The sequence below is a fragment of the Staurois parvus genome, unplaced genomic scaffold, assembly GCF_062004578.1.
Source record: "Staurois parvus isolate SC_StPar_1 unplaced genomic scaffold, SC_StPar_1.0 ptg000686l, whole genome shotgun sequence".
Classification (NCBI taxonomy): domain Eukaryota; kingdom Metazoa; phylum Chordata; class Amphibia; order Anura; family Ranidae; genus Staurois; species Staurois parvus.
The window spans coordinates 1,217,536-1,235,762 of record NW_028318482.1 but is presented as its reverse complement, the minus strand read 5'-3'; the positions used below and the strand labels follow the sequence as shown (position 1 = coordinate 1,235,762).

At 42.7% G+C, this 18,227-nt stretch overlaps 1 protein-coding gene across 2 annotated transcripts in view; it reads left to right on the top strand.

Annotated features, from left to right (window-relative positions):
• The window catches only part of VWA1 (von Willebrand factor A domain containing 1), a 169,769-nt gene that overhangs the window by 133,163 nt on the left and 18,379 nt on the right, over nucleotides 1-18,227 (top strand). The window contains exons 8-10 of one of the 2 annotated variants that reach the window (XM_089652555.1): nucleotides 5,278-5,553; nucleotides 12,385-12,657; nucleotides 16,044-16,319. In XM_089652555.1, the coding sequence (XP_089508681.1) occupies nucleotides 5,278-5,553; nucleotides 12,385-12,657; nucleotides 16,044-16,319 (825 nt within the window). The remainder of the gene's footprint in view (nucleotides 1-5,277; nucleotides 5,554-12,384; nucleotides 12,658-16,043; nucleotides 16,320-18,227) is intronic. The other variant, XM_089652556.1, reaches the window with a different exon arrangement.

Here is an 18,227-nt window from a genome sequence, read left to right as displayed (position 1 = left end):
TTCTGTTCATTCTTCTTTTCATTCTTCTTCTTCTGTTCATTCTTCTTCTTCTTTTCATTCTTCTTTTCATTCTTCTTCTACTTTTCATTCTTCTTTTCATTCTTCTTCTACTTTTCATTCTTCTTCTTCTTTTCATTCTTCTTCTTCCTCCTCTTCCTCTTCCTCCTCCTCTTCCTCTTCCTCCTCCTCTTCCTCCTCCCCGTGACTGCCCAAATGAGTGAAGTGTGCGGTGATTCTAAGATCGACGGCACTCATCTGCATGTCATACTGACTGACAGTATTATTTCTCTTCCCCAGCAGACTCCAAGGGCATTTAAATTAAAGGTACAGTGTTCTGCACTAATATAAAGGCTCTCTGAAGCCTAGAAACCCTTTTAATAAGTTAAATTCACAGCGAATAAATTCATTTCTTTTCATTCTTCTTTTCATTCTTCTTCTTTTCATTCTTCTTCTTCTTCTTTTCATTCTTCTTTTCATTCTTCTTCTTCTTCTTTTCATTCTTCTTCTTCTTCTTTTCATTCTTCTTCTTCTTCTTTTCATTCTTCTTCTTCTTCTTTTCATTCTTCTTTTCATTCTTCTTCTTCTTCTTTTCATTCTTCTTCTTCTTCTTTTCATTCTTCTTCTTCTTCTTTTCATTCTTCTTTTCATTCTTCTTCTTCTTCTTTTCATTCTTCTTCTACTTCTTTTCATTCTTCTTTTCATTCTTCTTCTTCTTTTTTCATTCTTCTACTTCTTTTCATTCTTCTTTTCATTCTTCTTCTTTTCATTCTTCTTTTCATTCTTCTTCTTCTTCTTCTTTTCATTCTTCTTTTCATTCTTCTTCTTCTTTTCATTCTTTTTCTTCTTCTTTTCATTCTTCTTTTCATTCTTCTTCTTCTTCTTTTCATTCTTCTTCTTCTTCTTTTCATTCTTCTTCTTCTTCTTTTCATTCTTCTTCTTCTTCTTTTCATTCTTCTTCTTCTTCTTTTCATTCTTCTTCTTCTTCTTTTCATTCTTCTTCTTCTTCTTTTCATTCTTCTTCTTCCTCCTCCTCCTCCTCCTCCTCCTCCTCCTCTTCTTCCTCTTCCTCCTCCTCTTCCTCCTCCCCGTGACTGCCCAAATGAGTGAAGTGTGCGGTGATTCTAAGATCGACGGCACTCATCTGCATGTCATACTGACTGACAGTATTATTTCTCTTCCCCAGCAGACTCCAAGGGCATTTAAATTAAAGGTACAGTGTTCTGCACTAATATAAAGGCTCTCTGAAGCCTAGAAACCCTTTTAATAAGTTAAATTCGCAGCGAATAAATTCGCATCGAATCGAATTTCTCCCGCAAATTCGGCGAATCAGCTGAATCGAATTTTTGAATAATTCGCTCATCTCTAATGATGACATTAAGTGTAGGCTTACTGAAAAATGTTTAGGTTTCATATAAATATAAGGAGGTACCAGGGGCCGAATGACAACTCAAAGGCTCATGGTGCAGCAATTCAACCCCCTTTCCACTCTCCCTCTTCCCTGCCTCCTCCCAACCCCTATCCCAGGCTGAAGCTCCACTCCAGGTGTTTTCTGCTCACTGGGTGGGTCAGACTGGACAGCACCTGCTGCAACAACCCTGGGTTCCTGAACTGGCCAGTAGGGGGCAGCCATGGTCTGCAGTGGGGACGCTACTCTTCTTCTCCAGGAAACCTTTAGGCAGGAGAAGGAGGAGCAGAACCAGGGGCGGACTGACCATTTGGGAACTCGGGCACCACCGTCAGTAGGGGGCCCCATGAGATGTCCTGGTACCTTTCATAGGCTTTTTTGGGTGTGATTTGAGTGTGGGTGAGGACACAGGGGCCCCATGATCCCCTATTGCCCGGGGCCCCATGAGTTGTCAGTCCACCCCAGAGCAGAACCAGTTCTCTCTGTCCTCTCCTGTCCCTGCACGGGGTGGAGTTGGGAGATTGTTAGTGCTGGCTCTTGGCTGTGAGAGAGAGACTATCTCAGCTTAGAGCCCTGCAGCCACTGGGAAGCCACAATCCGGCCTCTTGACCCCCCCCTCCCACAGTGGCATCAGAGTGGCCCAGGGGACAATTGCCACCCTGCCCTCCCCCCACCGGCCCAGTCTACCCCTGGGAGGTACTACAGAAAATTAATAAGCTAATGTGCTGACTAGACCCCCAACCATGATTTAACAGGGCACATACGGGGGCCAACAGAGTGGTAGGGAACACTGTATAATGTGGATTCAGCTCCTCTCAGATTAGGTCTTGAGATCAGGGCCGTGAATAAGGGAGTACCACCAGTTCTCCTGTACTGGACCCAAGCTAGCAGGGGGTCCAGGCAGCTGGGTGAATTGGATGTGGGCAGAGAGGATGATCGGCACAGCGGGGGGGGGGGGCAATTACTGGAACAAATCCCCTATATGGCTGAAAGCCTGCTTCTTCTCCTCAACCTCCTGCTGGCTTTCAGCTGCTGCAGAGAGAGCCATACAGGGGATGAGTTCCAGTAATCGTCCCCCTGTCGCACCCATCACCCGTCCTGTGCACCATACGTTTCCCCTTGCTGCCTGGGCCCCCCTGTGTACCGCCGGCTTTCCTCTTCCCCTTCTCACTGGGTAGCTGCAAGCACACAATAAGATCCTTAAGGATGGAGAGTGGGGAAGGTCCATCAATATGTCACATTTATCAGCCCCTTCCTTTCCTGCATGAATACAATGAGTGATCAATACTGACTGTCAATACTGTCAGGTTGGCTGTATTTGGCCCCATGGTTCCTAACAGCAGCCCTGCCTGAGATCCTAATGTACATATATAAAACAAACACAAGAGGAGTGCCTTCATGTAGGTGTAGAGATTTATTGAAAAGAGTAAAAGATAATAAAAATGCACTCACTAATTAAAAGTGGATCAAGGCTAGTACTTCAGAAAGTTCCTGTAAGGCTAAATTCATACAGATGTTGAATTTTTAAGCAGCCAGTAACACGCAGTAATGTGCCAACAGCCTTATTGAGCATTTCAGACTCATTGCACAAGTCTTCAAGTTGCTCCTTAAATTCCCTGTGAGATTTATTTTTTACAGTGCGTAAAGGGCTTGTTTACATTTGCAGTGCCCTCTGAAGAGCAATCTGTTTGACAGGTGGTGAAGACACACATTGGGGACAATTCACTAAAGGTTATCGCATGCGTTATGTCAGTCACGTAACCACATATCGCATACGATACAGAAAATGTCAGTTCACTATTGCTAGTATGCAGTATTTACTGTACATAGCAAATACATTTGGTAAATACCGCATAAAAACTGTCATGAACTTAACACATTCATGACAGTTCAAAGAAGCTTTACATTGCATTGCATGATCAATGAAGATCATTGCTCTGCAAAGTGTAAAAAAAAAAATCCCTGATTCCCCCCTCCCCCCCCCCCAGAGTAGTACAATGTTACTATGGTAAAATTACAGAACTCTGAAGAAAGTATTTAACAAAAAACAGTAAGAAAAATAATGTTTTAAAAAAATTGAGAGAAATGTTTTATGATTTTTTTTTTAAGTTCTTGCCCACCCACCCACAATTTGCAGGCAAGCTGCGGCTCTGGGCAAACCAATGTAATATTACGTCACTTTCTATTTCCAGGTGTGCGTGTGCCCCCCGATGGCCCGTATGCTGTCCAGGGAGAGAAAATCGAACACGGCACTGAGTAGAAGCACTACATTTTACATACACGTTATATTAGCATATTTAACTCTTTGATCACCCCTATTAACCCTTTGATCACCCATCACCCAGCCAGTGCCATTAGTACAGTGTCAGTATATAGAATTTTTCACTGATCACTGTATTGCTGCTACTAGCAACATCCGATAGCGTCAAGGTCAGTTAGCTCCCCTCCCAGCCAGGGTCAGCTAGCGTTAGATTGCCCGCATACTATTGCACTTACACTATAGGTCGCTGATCATGAACTATACTAGTGCCTCCTTTGTATAGTGTCCCCAAAAATGCATTGTTAGCAGGATCAGCCCCGTTGCGCTTAGCCCCTCCGCTGTTTTTCACAGAAGATTTGTATGAATTGATTGCGGACCAAAGTAATTTATACGCACAACAATACATCACTGCCCACTCAAATTCAGCTTTTGCCAGACAATTTGCATGGAAGCCTATCACAGCTTCTCAATTTTAAAATTGGGAAAGCATCTGATCACACCGATCTTGGTGTGATCAGATGCTTTAAGGACAGAGGAGAGATCGATCTAGAGTCTAATAGACCCAGATTTCTCAGAAAAGAATACCTGTCCTGCCTATTGCTATCACAAACGCAAGTGGCGGTCCCATGGCGGTATGTAAGCAGAGATTGCACCATGCATGTGAGGTATCACCGCAAACGTCAGATCGAGGGCAATATTTCTAGCACTAGACCTATGTAAATCTAAAGTGGTGACCTGTAAAGGCCTTTAAAGTGTGGTCTATAGATATTACAGATTTACGCAATTTGTCGCAATTGCACAGGCATGCACAATTTTGAAGCATGTCATGTTTGGTATCCATTTACTTGGTGTGACATCATGCCAAACTCATTCAGTATTTCAGTAACATTTTTTAGTGAATGCCAACGTTTCTGTTTTTTTGTAAATGTTGTGCGGTATCTTACCACATACTTGGATGCGGTAAGATACCGCTTAGTGAATTGTCCCCTATATTGCCTCTTCCCTGCCTGTTTTAGCCTCTAAATACCCACACCACCACACCGCAACCACATGTATTGGGCGCAGTCGTGGGGCGAACTCATTCAGGTGACTGGATCACATTTGGTAGGTGGTACTGCCTGCCAAGCACACATTTGTACAAGTACACAGCATGTGTACACCCATGTCCACTACCTTTACAGCTTAAGAACCAACTATTGAGGAAGTCTATTCCACTTTTTCACAGCTGTTAATGTGAAGAAACCTTTCAATCTCTGTTCCTTCAGACATACAGAGTGCCCCTTGTCCTTTGTGATCACCTCAGGGTGAATAACTCCAAGTTCACTATATGAACCACTGATGTATTTATACATGTTGATCATATCCCCCCTTAATGTCATTCAATAGAAGTGAACAGAGGTGGTTGGAAAGCATCAGTGCTTGCTTAACTTTGCAGGCAACATTTTTTTTGCCTTGTGAAGCAACACTAATGCTGCCGTGTGTACACCGCTCTCTGTTTTAACAATCTTGAGTGATGTTAATAGGCAGTCAGGAAACTGTAAAAACATCGCCCAACTGCCATTTTCATCACTGGTGTGAATGATGCCTAATGCATTGTGCTCTTTTTCTGTAGACCCGGTCCAGAAAAGAGTACTTCAAGTAAAGGACATAACCTCAACTAGTTTTCTGATAACATGGTCAAGACTGCCTGGGGATTCAGGAAGTTATACTGTACATTATGCACCGACATCAGATCCAAGGCAAATGCTTCGGAAGACTGTGACAGGAGATGAGGACAGAGTTCTGATTGATGGCCTAACCCCAGATAACACCTACAGAGTCACCCTTATCCCAGAATCCAATGCTCCAGACACCCAGGTTGTAACAATCCAGGTCTCCACTCTCCCAGGTAAGCTGGATACAAGTATATCTCTAGTCAAAACTTTCTTTTTTTCTTAGTTTAATATACTATAGAGAAGGGTTAAAAACCACTGTCTGATTTTATTGATGTCTGGTGACTGTTGTCACCAAGACAGTAAGTGATGGGAAAATCAATAAATTTTCAGTTGTCACTAGAACAAGACGGGAGGGTAAATCTTCAATGGGGACACCTGTTCCAGTGTCATCTGATTGAGACGGGAATCCCCCTCACTTTGTAGAGATTTCCTCTCACTTCCTGTTGGGTCTTTCTGACATAGAGTGAAGAGAAATCAGACACACAGACAGCTATAAATATCCAGGTAAGGGTTTTATTCCTAAATACTCTATAAAAAAGCTGAAAACATTTAGGCTATAAATACACTTTAAGACCTATTCATTTTTTATGGAAACTATCTGTTTTTAAAGTTACACCTATTTATAAATCTACTTGGTGTGATCTCTGCTCATTTTTACAATATTTTGAAAATGATGAATGTAATCCAAGAAAATACATTTTGTGGATAGATTACACCCAATACAGAAATTATTTCCATCCACACATACAGGCTCTCACTATATGGTTTTGAATCAGTGACCTCTGGTCTGCTTTAGGCTCCTCATTGTTACATTGACAGCCATCTGTATCCAAAGAAAAGAATGACTACAATTATTATATATAGGTGAAACTCGAAAAATTAGAAAATCATGCAAAAGTTCATTTATTTCAGTAATGCAACTTAAAAGGTGAAACTAATATATGAGATAGACTCACTACATGCAAAGCAAGATAGTTCAAGCCGTGATTTGTCATAATTGTGATGATTATGGCTTACAGCTCATGAAAACCCCAAATCTACAATCTCAGAAAATTAGAATATTACATGCAATCAATAAAACAAGGATTGTACATAGAACAATATCGCACCTCTGAAAAGTATAAGCATGCATATGTACTCAGTACTTGGTTTGGGCCCCTTTTCAGCAATTACTGCCTCAATGCAGCATGGCATGGAAGCTATCAGCCTGTGGCACTGCTGAGGTGTTATGGAAGACAAGGATGCTTCAATAGCGGCCTTCAGCTCTTCTGCATTGTTCGGTCTCATGTCTCTCATCTTTCTCTTGGCAATGCCCCATAGATTCTCCATGTGGTTCAGGTCAGGCGAGTTTGCTGGTCAATCAAGCACAGTAATCCCACGGTCATTGAACCAGGTTTTGGTGCTTTTGGCAGTGTGGGCAGGTGCCAAGTCCTGCTGGAAAATGAAGTCAGCATCCCCATAAAGCTCGTCTGCGGAAGGAAGCATGAAGTGCTCCAAAATCTCCTGGTAGATGGCTGCGTTGACCCTGGACTTCAAGCATCTTGCAGTGTGTGCCTCTCCATTCTTCCTCCATACTCTGGGTCCTTGGTTTCCAAATGAGATGCAAAAGTTGCTCTCATCAGAAAAGAGGAATTTGGACCACTGAGCAACAGACCAGGTCTGTTTTTCTTTAGCCCAGGTAAGACGCTTCTGACGTTGTTTTTTGTCCAGGAGCGGCTTGACAAGAGGAATACGACATTTGAAGCCCATGTCCAGGATCCGTCTGTGTGTGGTGCCTCTTGATGCACTGACTCCAGCCTCAGTCCACTCCTTGTGAAAGTCCCCAACACTTTTAAATGGCCTTTTCCTGACAATCCTCTCCAGGCTGCGGTCATTCCTGCTGCTTGTGCACCTTTTTCTTCCACACTTTTCCCTTCCACATAACTTTCTATTAATGTGCTTTGATACAGCACTTTAGGAACATCCAACTTCTTTTGCAATTACCTTTTGAGGCTTTCCCTCCTTATGGAGGGTGTCAATGATGGTTTTCTGCACAACTGTCAGGTCAGCAGTCTTTCCCATGATTGTGATTCCTATTGAACCACAATATTCTAATTTTCTGAGATTGTGGATTTGGGGTTTTCATGAGCTGTAAGCCATAATCATCACAATTATGACAAATCACGACTTGAACTATCTTGCTTTGCATGTAATGAGTCTATCTCATATATTAGTTTCACCTTTTAAGTTGCATTACTGAAATAAATGAAATTTTGCATGATATTCTAATTTTTTTAGTTTCACCTGTATATTGAATAATCTTAGTGGAAGTAATTGCAGGTATACACCTAGTTCCGATAACCAATCAAGATCCTTTCAGATGATCATTTGTTTGCAGGGGTGGACTGACCATTTGGAAACTCAGGCACTGCCCGAGGGCCCGGGGTCAGTAGGGGGCCCCATGAGATGCCCCTGGTACCTTTTACATAGGCTTTTTCAAGTTTGGGCAAGGAAACAAGGGCCCCATGGTCCCCTATTGCCTGGGGGCCCCATGAGTTTTCAGTCCGCCCCTGTTTGTTTGTTAAATTTCACTGCACCAAAACGTTACTTTTACTTTTTGAAATTCTTTCAACTTCCTATTTTTGTCTGCATCCCCTTTTTGGAGATGTTCTCTCGCTTCCTGTCTTTCAGACTTCTTACTTTCTGGGCATTTGCTTTTGGGCACATACTACATTTTAAATGTTCATACCTCCTAGGTCAGGGTTTCTCAACCAGGGTTCCATGGAACCCTAAGATTCCTCCAGAAGTTGCTAGGGGTTCCTTGAGCAATATCCGCCTCTCAGATTCCTGCTGACACCATTGATATTTTTAGCTATCTGTAAGGGGGTAATTCTTCTCAATGGCCACAAGTGTAAGGAACATTCTTCCCAATGCCTATCACATGAATGTATCATGAGCTGTAGATACAGTAATTTTTAGCAGGGGTTCCCCGAGACAAAAAAGTAATTTCAAGGGTTCCTTTGTGTTGAAAAGGTTAAGAAAGGCTGCTCTAGGTGCATCATCCAGCCCCATCAGCTGTCAGCCTCTCATAGTTTGACAAGCTGCCAGCAGTGGGGCTGGATGGCACACTTTGCTCGCAGGTTAATGCCACAGCCCCATGCATAGGGGTTAAATGCCCAATGTGCAAGTGGCCTTAAAAAAACGTTTTGGTTGGAGTTATGATTTACTATATGACAGTCTAAAAGCTCCAAAAACAACTGTGACTTATTCAGTAATAAAGTTAACATTTTATACTACCCTTCCAACTTTTTTTAAATGGCAAAATATGTTGAACAAATAGAATCAATATTAAGTGCAGCCGAAAGATGCTGAAGGCCACATGGGAAGCCATATATTTTGTTACTCACCAAGTAGTAAAGCCTGACAGCCAGGTAGTAACTTCAGAAGACGGCTGGAAATAGCAGCACAAGTCCTGTATATCTTTGGTAACAGGTTCCCTTTACCCAACATTTTCCCTAAAAATGTATGTAATTACAGACTAAGAAGCTTTGCTCTCTCTGCACACTTTATTTTTTATTTTGTGGCCTAAGATCAGCCAACTGACTTTTAAAGTGGTTCTAAAGTCGAAAGGTTGTTTACCTTAACGTATTCTGTGTACTAAGGTGAAAAACCTTCAGTGTCACAGAATCTCCTCCTCACCCCTGACTTACCTGAGCCCAAATTCAATCTAGAGCTGTGCATGAGAGCAGCAGCTCTCTCGGCTTGTTCATACCTCACTAAGCGGTAGCTATTGGCTCCCACTGTTGTCAAGCAAATTCTGTGGCAAGGGAGGAGAGGGCGGGGCTGAGCTGCACTGTCTGTGTCTATAGATGCAGAAAGGGAGGCTCGGGAGGGAGCCCGCACGAGTACCCCCATAGAAATCGCCTTTTTATGGGGGCACTAAGCTTGGGGAGGAGCCAGGAGCGCTGTCGGGGGACCCCAGAAGAAAAGAACAGAAAACCATTGCACAGAGCAGGTAAGTAGGACATGTTTGTTATTTTAATTTAAAAAAATTTAAGCTTTACAATCAGTTTAAGCTCAATAAATTGAACTCCCTACCTTTCAGCTGCAATAAATACACTGCTCAAAAAAATTAAAGGAACACTTTTTAATCAGAGTATAGCATCAAGTCAATTAAACTCCTGGGATATTGATCTGGTCAGTTAAGTAGCAGAGGGGGTTGTTAATTAGTTTCAGCTGCTTTGGTGTTAATGAAATTAACAACAGGTGCACTAGATGGACAACAATGAGACGAACCCCAAAACAGGAATGGTTTTACAGGTGGAGGCCACTGACATTTTTTTTTCTACTCATCTTTTCTGACAGTTTTTCACTAGTTTTGCATTTGACTGCACCCTACAGAGGTTGCACAGACAGTCCAACTCCTCCAGGATGGCACATCAATACGTGCCATTGCCAGAAGGTTTGCTGTGTCTCCCAGCACAGTCTTAAGGGAATGGAGGAGATTGCTGGAGACAGGCAGTTAGTCTAGGAGAGCTGGACAGGACCGTAGAAGGTCCTTAACCCATCAGTAGGACCGGTATCTGCTCCTTTGTGCAAGGAGGAACAGGATGAGCACTGCCAGAGCCCTACAAAATGACCTCCATCAGGCCACTAGTGTGAATGTCTCTGACCAAACAATCAGAAACAGACTTCATGAGGGTGGCCAGAGGGCCCAACATCCTCTATTGGGCTCTGTGCTCACTGCCCAGCATCATAGAGCTCGATTGGCATTTGCCATTGAACGTCAGAGTTGGCAGGTCCGCCACTGGCTCCCTGTGCTTTTCACAGATGAGAGCAGGTTCACCCTGAGCACATGTGACAGATGTGAAAGGGTCTGGAGAAGCCATGGAAAATGTTATGCTGCCTGTAATATCATTCAGCATGACCGTTTTGGTGGTGGGTCAGTGATGGTCTGGGTAGGCGTATCCATGGAAGGACGCACAGACCTTTACAGGCTAGACAGTGGCACCCTGACTGCCATTGGGTATCGGGATAAAATCCTTGGACCCATTGTCAGACCCTACGCTGGTGCAGTGGATCCTGGGTTCCTCCTGGTGCACGACAATGCCTGGCCTCATGTGAGGAGTGTATGCAGGCAGTTCCTAGAGGATGAAGAAATTGATACCATTGAATGGCCCCCATGCTCGCCTGACCTAAATCCAATAGAACTCCTCTGGGATATCATGTTTTTGTCCATCCAAAGGCGCCAGGTTGCACCTTCAAATGTCCAGGAGCTCAGTGATGCCCTGGTCCAGATCTGGGAGGAAATACCCCAGGACACCATCCATCGTCTCATTAGGAGCATGACCCAACGTTGTCAAACTACTGAGTACCATTTTTTGAGTTGCTGCAATGAAATTTCAGCAAAATGGACTAGCCTGCTGCATCATTTTTTCACTTTGATTTTTGGGGTATCTTTGAATTCAGTCCTCTGTAGGTTGATTTTCATTGCCATTAAACAATGGGGAATTCTTACCTTTCCTAACACATTACCAGTCTATATCATTATAGATATCCAGCATATTTTTCCCCATTGAGATCTAATGTGTTTACAAAGTGTTCCTTTCATTTTTTGAGCACTGTATATTCCTCAGTAGTCGCAAAGGATATAAATCTACTTTGTGCGCACTAAATGCCTTTACAAACACAAATATTACCTGTCACTGTGCTGTACATAGTCTGTGCAGAGAGCAGAACTATGGGAGGGGCCCAGCATGCTCCACCCACTACAGGCTACCTGCAGAAAACTACATTAAGAGGCGAAGACAGGACCAGTCACCCTGCACAAGGAGAGCGCGCCGCAGTGATTGGTCTTTATTAAGGGACGCTCCTGCACAGGGAAAAGTCTCACACTGGATTACTGCACAGATCAGGAAGAAATACACAAAAAACACCAAAATTCAAGTAAAAATATACGATGAATGTATTTAGACAATATTTACTTATCCCAGAGTTTAGCTTTAAATACCTATATTAGCTGCAGAACTACCAGCCTACAGGCCATTTTTCTGGCAGGTTAAGGTTAGCACAGTGACTTGCATGGCTTTGTCCCGGGTACTCCGGTTTCTTCCCACACGCCAAAGACAGGCTGGCAGGTGAATTGGCTCCTGTCTAAATTGACTCTAGTATTTGTATGTTTGAATATGAGATAGGAACCTTAGAATGTAAGCTCCTGGAGCGCAGGGACTGACGTGAATTTACATTATGTAAAGCACTGCATAAATTGTCAGTGCTATATACTGTACCTGTAATAATAGCTGCTTGGCAGGTAAGCTTGAGACCCTTTCACTGCTCAGGACTATGTTGACTTTGAAGTAATAGTCAGCAGCTACAAATACTGGTAATAATCAGGCACATACCAATACTTGGAGTCCAGCTGGCTCTACTGTACATGCGCAAGATTGTGCAAACTCTTTTTAACTGATCCTGCAGCCTTCTGGGATGTGTAATGAGTCAAAGGACACTGTGGGCAGGGAGTAGGGCAGGGCAAACAACGTCATCCTTGCTTAGGCGAGGGTTGCGGAAGTAGGAGCAGGTACTGCCAAAAATCATTACTGGCCCCCCCAAAGAAAACCTGCAACTCAGTAACAGGCTGGGGGGGAGGGAGCAAATAATCAGTACTTCACTCTTTGACTGAAGTTCCACTTTAAGCTGGTCGTACACTGACTGAAATTTGGCCAATCCAACAGGGAATGGCCAAATTTCAATCACTGTGTGGCCGTCTCTGCTCTACAAAAGTTGATCTTTTAATTAACTTCTGTTGAAGGGACATGTTGGAAATTTTTATTGATCAGTAGCTAGAGTGAATCAGTGGCTAATCAGTGTATTTTGACTATGGTGGGTGCATTTGTGTGGATAGAGGAATCTTACTTTTGTTTTGTTCAGCCCTCTGTCTGAACAAAAAAGTTACGTTTATGGCCACCTTTAGTCCAATTACAGCAGAGTTTCTTTGGATATCTCCAATCTTTAATTTTTCTTTCTAGACCTGATCTTAGCAAGGAACCTCCATATTAGGGATAAAACATCGACAAGTTTCCAACTTGCCTGGTCGCGATTATCTGGGGATACAGGAAACTATGTAATAGAGTACGTGCCAGTGACAGATCTAGGGAAGAAGGTGCAGAAAACCTATGGAGATCTGACTAGTGTGGTGTTCAGCAGCCTGGCTCCAAGCACTACCTATGAGGTGACCTTCATCCCCGAATCCAGAGAGTCCACTACCCAATCACAGACTATGCTGGTCACCACACTCCCAGGTAAGCCTAATTTATCATTGTGTCTCAGGAATGAACTAGCTTTATTGCCAACATAGACAGTGACCTAGTGCCTGAAGGCTGCTTCGGGAGGGTTATAGCCACTCATATATCATGTCATTATTATTAATATGTTACCTTGTATAATAAAGTCAAAGAAACTGCACTTATGTAAAAAAAAACTAAATGTTCTCAAATAATTAACCAATTAGCAGCAGGCTCTACTATGAGATATTTTCACAGTTTAACATTCATTATAATACATCAAGTCACAGCGTAATGTGTTCAAAACAAGGATAAAGAACCTTTGTGATAAAAAGTGCATAACCGACATACATAATATTAAATTTGCTTATTTAACATGTCAACCAAATAAAGATTGCCAAAAATATAAGCTCCACACATGTGAAATTCATTATTTGCAAATGTTCTTGAATCTGAGTAAAAAGTCCATCACCACTGAAGTCAAAAGGACAGTGATGTGAAGACCACCATCTCAGTAGTAAAAATACACGCTTACCAATTGCAATAGGTCTCAAAGGCTCGTAGATATCAACTCCAGTAGAGATCAACACACTGCTAGGAATATTCTCCAAGGGGAACCGGTATCTTTAAAATGACACTTCACATATCTCCATCTATTCCATGCTCACATATAAACATAAGGACTAAGCATTCCTATAGTGTAAAATCTTTTAACACCATTTATAAAAGCGATTCTAAACGTTCTTTTTTTTTCTTTCGGAAAACAGCAAATATGTCTATACTTACTTGCTGTGTGCAGTGGTTTTGCACAGTGCAGCCTGGATTTTCCTCTTCTCGGGTCCCCCTGTAGGCTCTCCTGGCTCCTCCTTTCTGTCAGGTGCCTCCACAGCAAGCAGCTTGCTATGGGGGGCACCTGCTGCTCCATGTGTCCATTCACACACGGAGCCTCGGCATGGTCCCACCCCCCTCTCTCTCCTCATTGGCTGACTGGCTGTGATTGACAGCAGCGGGAGCCAATGGCCAATGACCTGGGACAGCCGAGGCTGTCATTCACAAGGCTGGATCGCGATGAGGCTCAGGTAAGTATTGAGGGGGTATTTAGTATTATGTGGGGAGGATGCTGCACACAGGTTTTTTACCTTCATGCATAGAATGCATGAAGGTAAAAACCTTCAGCCTTTACAACCACTTTAAAGTATAAAATTGCACTCACAATGTCGAAACAGAAAATTGCGCAATGTAAAATCCTCTTACCCGGCAAAACTCACATATCCCCTGCACCTCCGGGAACGCAGGAAACAATGACGCAAGCACGCAGTTCCACCCTATGTGTTTCGTCATAAGTGGCGTTGTCCAAGGTGTGTCTCTACCTTTCAACTGCACAGATCATCAAACAAGAAAGATAATTTAATTATAGAGAGTCTCCTGACTCCTCTTAACATTCCCTGTACCACCTTTCCCTACAATTCTCATGCTACATTTAATCAAAGATGTCTAGAGGTGGACAGAGAGGGCAACAAAATAAGGAAAGCGTTATCACAAGTTAGCACTTGGTGCTGCCTCCCCTAACCCTGCTGCTCAAGGCTCTTAACGCCTAAATGCTTTGAGTAGATCTAAACTCTAAATGGAAGACATTTAATTTTTTTTACCTACAGTGTAGTTTAGTTATCAACAATCAGTGTGTTTTTGCTTTTCCTAAAATGCTGCTTTCCCCTTTTTTTAATAATTTTTTGCATGTCATTGCTATTGATCACCTACAGCCTTTTTTCATAACTTCCTATCTACATATACTGTACTTGCTCCTGTATCAAGTACACCAATCCTTGTCCTGGACTGGCTTCCTGATAGTGACAACAGTGGATCATGCCTACTCACAGAGGCTTGTAGTCTCTACCAAGGATGCATGTGAAAATGCAGGAACACAATTGGGAGAGCTGTCCCCCTATACCAGGGCTGCCTTCATGGCAGGATCAACAGGTATTCTTTGAATTAAAGAAGCAGATTAAAATTGATTGAAAACTATATAATTACTGATTTGAGTTTGGATCAACTTTTATAGCTGGCTGTGGAGCTGGGAATTTAGGTGCCAGAGTATTACCACCTTTAGAATGATCTAACAGGTCAGCCTGAATCCACCTAAAACTGAAATATTACTTTTGGGGAAACTTTTTTCAATAACTTCACTTTTGAGAAAAAAAATATAACAAATGAAAAAAAAAAATAATATAGCATATACAGTTGCTACACACGCCACATTATAATTTAATATTTAAAAAAATGACCTGTCCTTTTCAATCTGGAGTGCTGTAATTTTCTGTAATTCAATGCAACATGGCCACCTTAAGGCGTTTTGGTGTATGCAGCGCCCCCAGAAATGTAATTTCTTGTTTGCGTGATTGACTCACTGATCTTCCTAGAAGTCTGCACTAACATACAAGTCAAATTTAGGCACCCCCTGCAATAAGATTTTTTTTTTTTTTTGTAAGATACTCCCCAAGAGTTAAGTGATTCTACAAGTACACAGACCCTGCAGCTTTCCTCATTAGAACACTAAAAGTGTGATTTTAAAAGCGAAGTATGTTTTTTTTTTTGTTTTTTAATTGATTATTCTCACCTATATGACTGCAGCACCAATCCCAGCTGCAGTTGTCCCCCCCCCCCCCCCGCTTTGATGTGACCGGTGTGACCGCCACCGGTCACATCAAAGCAAGTTTTTAAAACGTGCGACTTACAGTGAAGTTGCACGATTTCAAAATCAGGTGACCTGCCGATTTAATTGCGATTTGACACAGATGTCTATGAAAATCGCAACAAAAGTAGTGCATGCACTACTTTAGAAATCGGTGCGGCTCCAAGTCGGAACTGTACCGATATGACCGCTCTAATAGCGGACAATAGGGTGCGACTTGGCATACGATTTGCAAGTTGCATGGCATGCAAATTGCATGCCAAGTAGCACCTGATGTGACCAGGGTGTAAGACCGAGAACTAAGCGTTCAAAGACCACCGATCGCTCAGTTCTCAGTCTTCAGTCTGCAGAGAGTCGGTGACTGTCAGTCACCAGCTCTCTGCTCTGCCGCTCTAGCACCCACTAGAGCTCTGGGCTGTGGAGGGCGTGGGAGTGGCTGGCTCAGGTTCTTAGCAGTGCACTGTTGGGCTTGACACATGCTCTACTACATCATACCAACTAGCAGCTCCATTTATACAGAGCAGGAAAATGTCCAAGTGCGCTGTGGGAGCTCAGCTTTTTTTTTTAAATGCATTGTGGAACATTTTTGCATTATGGGATGTCATGAAAAGGTTTTTCATAGATTGAATTATTGTTTTTTCAAAGACTATAATAGGATTTGACCATTTTAGCTGCAAACTCTATTTTCTGATATAAGTCCTCCTTGCCTTCACAGAATTGATACAAAGGAGAAACCTTCACGCCTGGGACATATCAACATCAAGTTTTAGACTCACGTGGTCAAGACTGATCACAGACAAAGGCCGATATGTTCTGGAGTATGGTCTGGTATCGGATCCACAAAAGAAGCTGAGAAAGATGTTGACTGCTGATGAGACCACCATGCTGATTGGCAATCTAAACCCCAACACCAAATACCAGGCTACGCTGCATTCTGAAGCCAATGTTCAGTATGTCCCTCCACAGTCCATCCAGATTGCAACTCTTCCAGGTAATTTATCCCATGGTGAATATTGGACAAGCAGCCCTTAGATTTTGGGGGAATTCAGACAAATATCACAAGCATTTATCCAGGTTGCCCAAATCTTCCCCATACTTTTTGTAATACAGGGGTGCTCAGCCACATGTGACCCTCGGAGGCCTCTGATGTGGCCCTCAACCTCAAACCATGGTAGCACACTTCTATTGTATCCTGCAGGTTTGGTGCATTTTCTAAAATCACACCATAACTCCTGAATGCACGAGTTTTTGTGAGCTTTCAGAAAGTGCACCACACCCGCAAGATATAATAGAAGTTTATGGCAAAGTGCAGCTAACCTGCAGGAAAGCCCCAGGTGCACTGCACCAGCAGTGCAGGTAAACCGCAATGCATCAGTGTAAAGGCAACCTTATAGGGAGCTCAGGACAGTAACGACCTATTTACATTTGCGGTTTGGGGGCAGTAAATCCCCATAGTCGAGACGTGTTTGTAAACCCCCCCAACCACTGGTGTAGTGTCAGGGTTTGCCACATTGACCCCGCCCCATGCTCCATGCGGCTTCCCTGTCACATTCTGTTTTACACTTGGACAGTAGGGGCGGCAGGGGTGGCATATACAGGAACAGATCCTCTCCATTTTCCTCCTGCAGGGGGAAAATGTTTATTATGCTATTCAAAATAAAAAAAAATCTAAATTCTTAACCAGTTCATTTCATTGTGGCCCTTGACCTGATACCAAATCACCTAAGTGGCCCTCACTCCTCAAAAGGTTAAGCACCCCTGCTTTAGGACAATGACTTCCTATTATCATCAGCTCCATCTAGTGGCAAAAATGCATTATATGTTCTGACTGAGGTATTTGAGAAAAATATTCTATATTTTGGCCACTAGATGGAGCTGACAATCAAAAGAGGTCACAGTATTATAGAAACTGTGGGAAAATGCAGCCTGGACAAATGCTTCATCCAACAAATGTTTTATAAATAGACCCCCTAGTGTCACCTGCCAGATACAACATCATGCTCTGAATACTCTGTCAAGGTGGACAGGGAGCACAGGACACTTCCAGTGGGGGACAGTAAATATAAAGAAACCTCTTCAGTCCTGTTCAATGAAGAATTACAACATCTAAAAGCAGTTTTAACATTAAAGCTGAATGCAAGACTGAAATAAAAAAAAAACAAAAAACATAAATTAATGCAGCTTTGCAACCATTATTACATCATTAAATGTATTTTTTTAATGCAAGTAGTAGTGTACATACCTGAATTTTATGTGGTATCTGCCTCTTGCAGTAAAGATTCTAAAATAACTCTGTGCACACTGCTATACATCTTTACATATTCATAGCAAACATTGCATTAAAACAGGGATTCTTGGTTGGAATATAGCGCACTGTTCAAGTTGGCCAGCTGCATCAAAGTGATTCCTTTCTGGCCAGTCCCTACTCTGATGTGTAAAATTAAAAATACTTGCTCAAAGCAATATACGTAAACCATGTTTGCTACATACACTTCAGTGTGTATAGCAATGTGCATTGTGTTCTTTCAGAATCCATAGTATTAACATGTGATCAAACCCCTGTACCACCTGTACAACAGGGCTGGAGTGTGATAGAAAGAAACAGCACAAGGAGCTAATTGCTTGACATTCTGACAAGGAGCATGCTGATAGGAGGAGACACAGAGTGATAGAGAGACATGAGATCATCAGTGCACTACTTCTCCTGTCACTGTCCAGTGACAAGCTGGGGCAGCTCCCAAACATCCTGGGCTCAGAGGAAGTGGGTGAAATTATACTGGCCATCAGACAGAGGACATCTAGTGGCAGAATAAGTACTGCAGGTGGAATCTCTGGATCTTATATAGTTTTTTTGGGCTGGGGATCTGCTTTAAAGTGTACCTAAATCCAAAGCTTTATC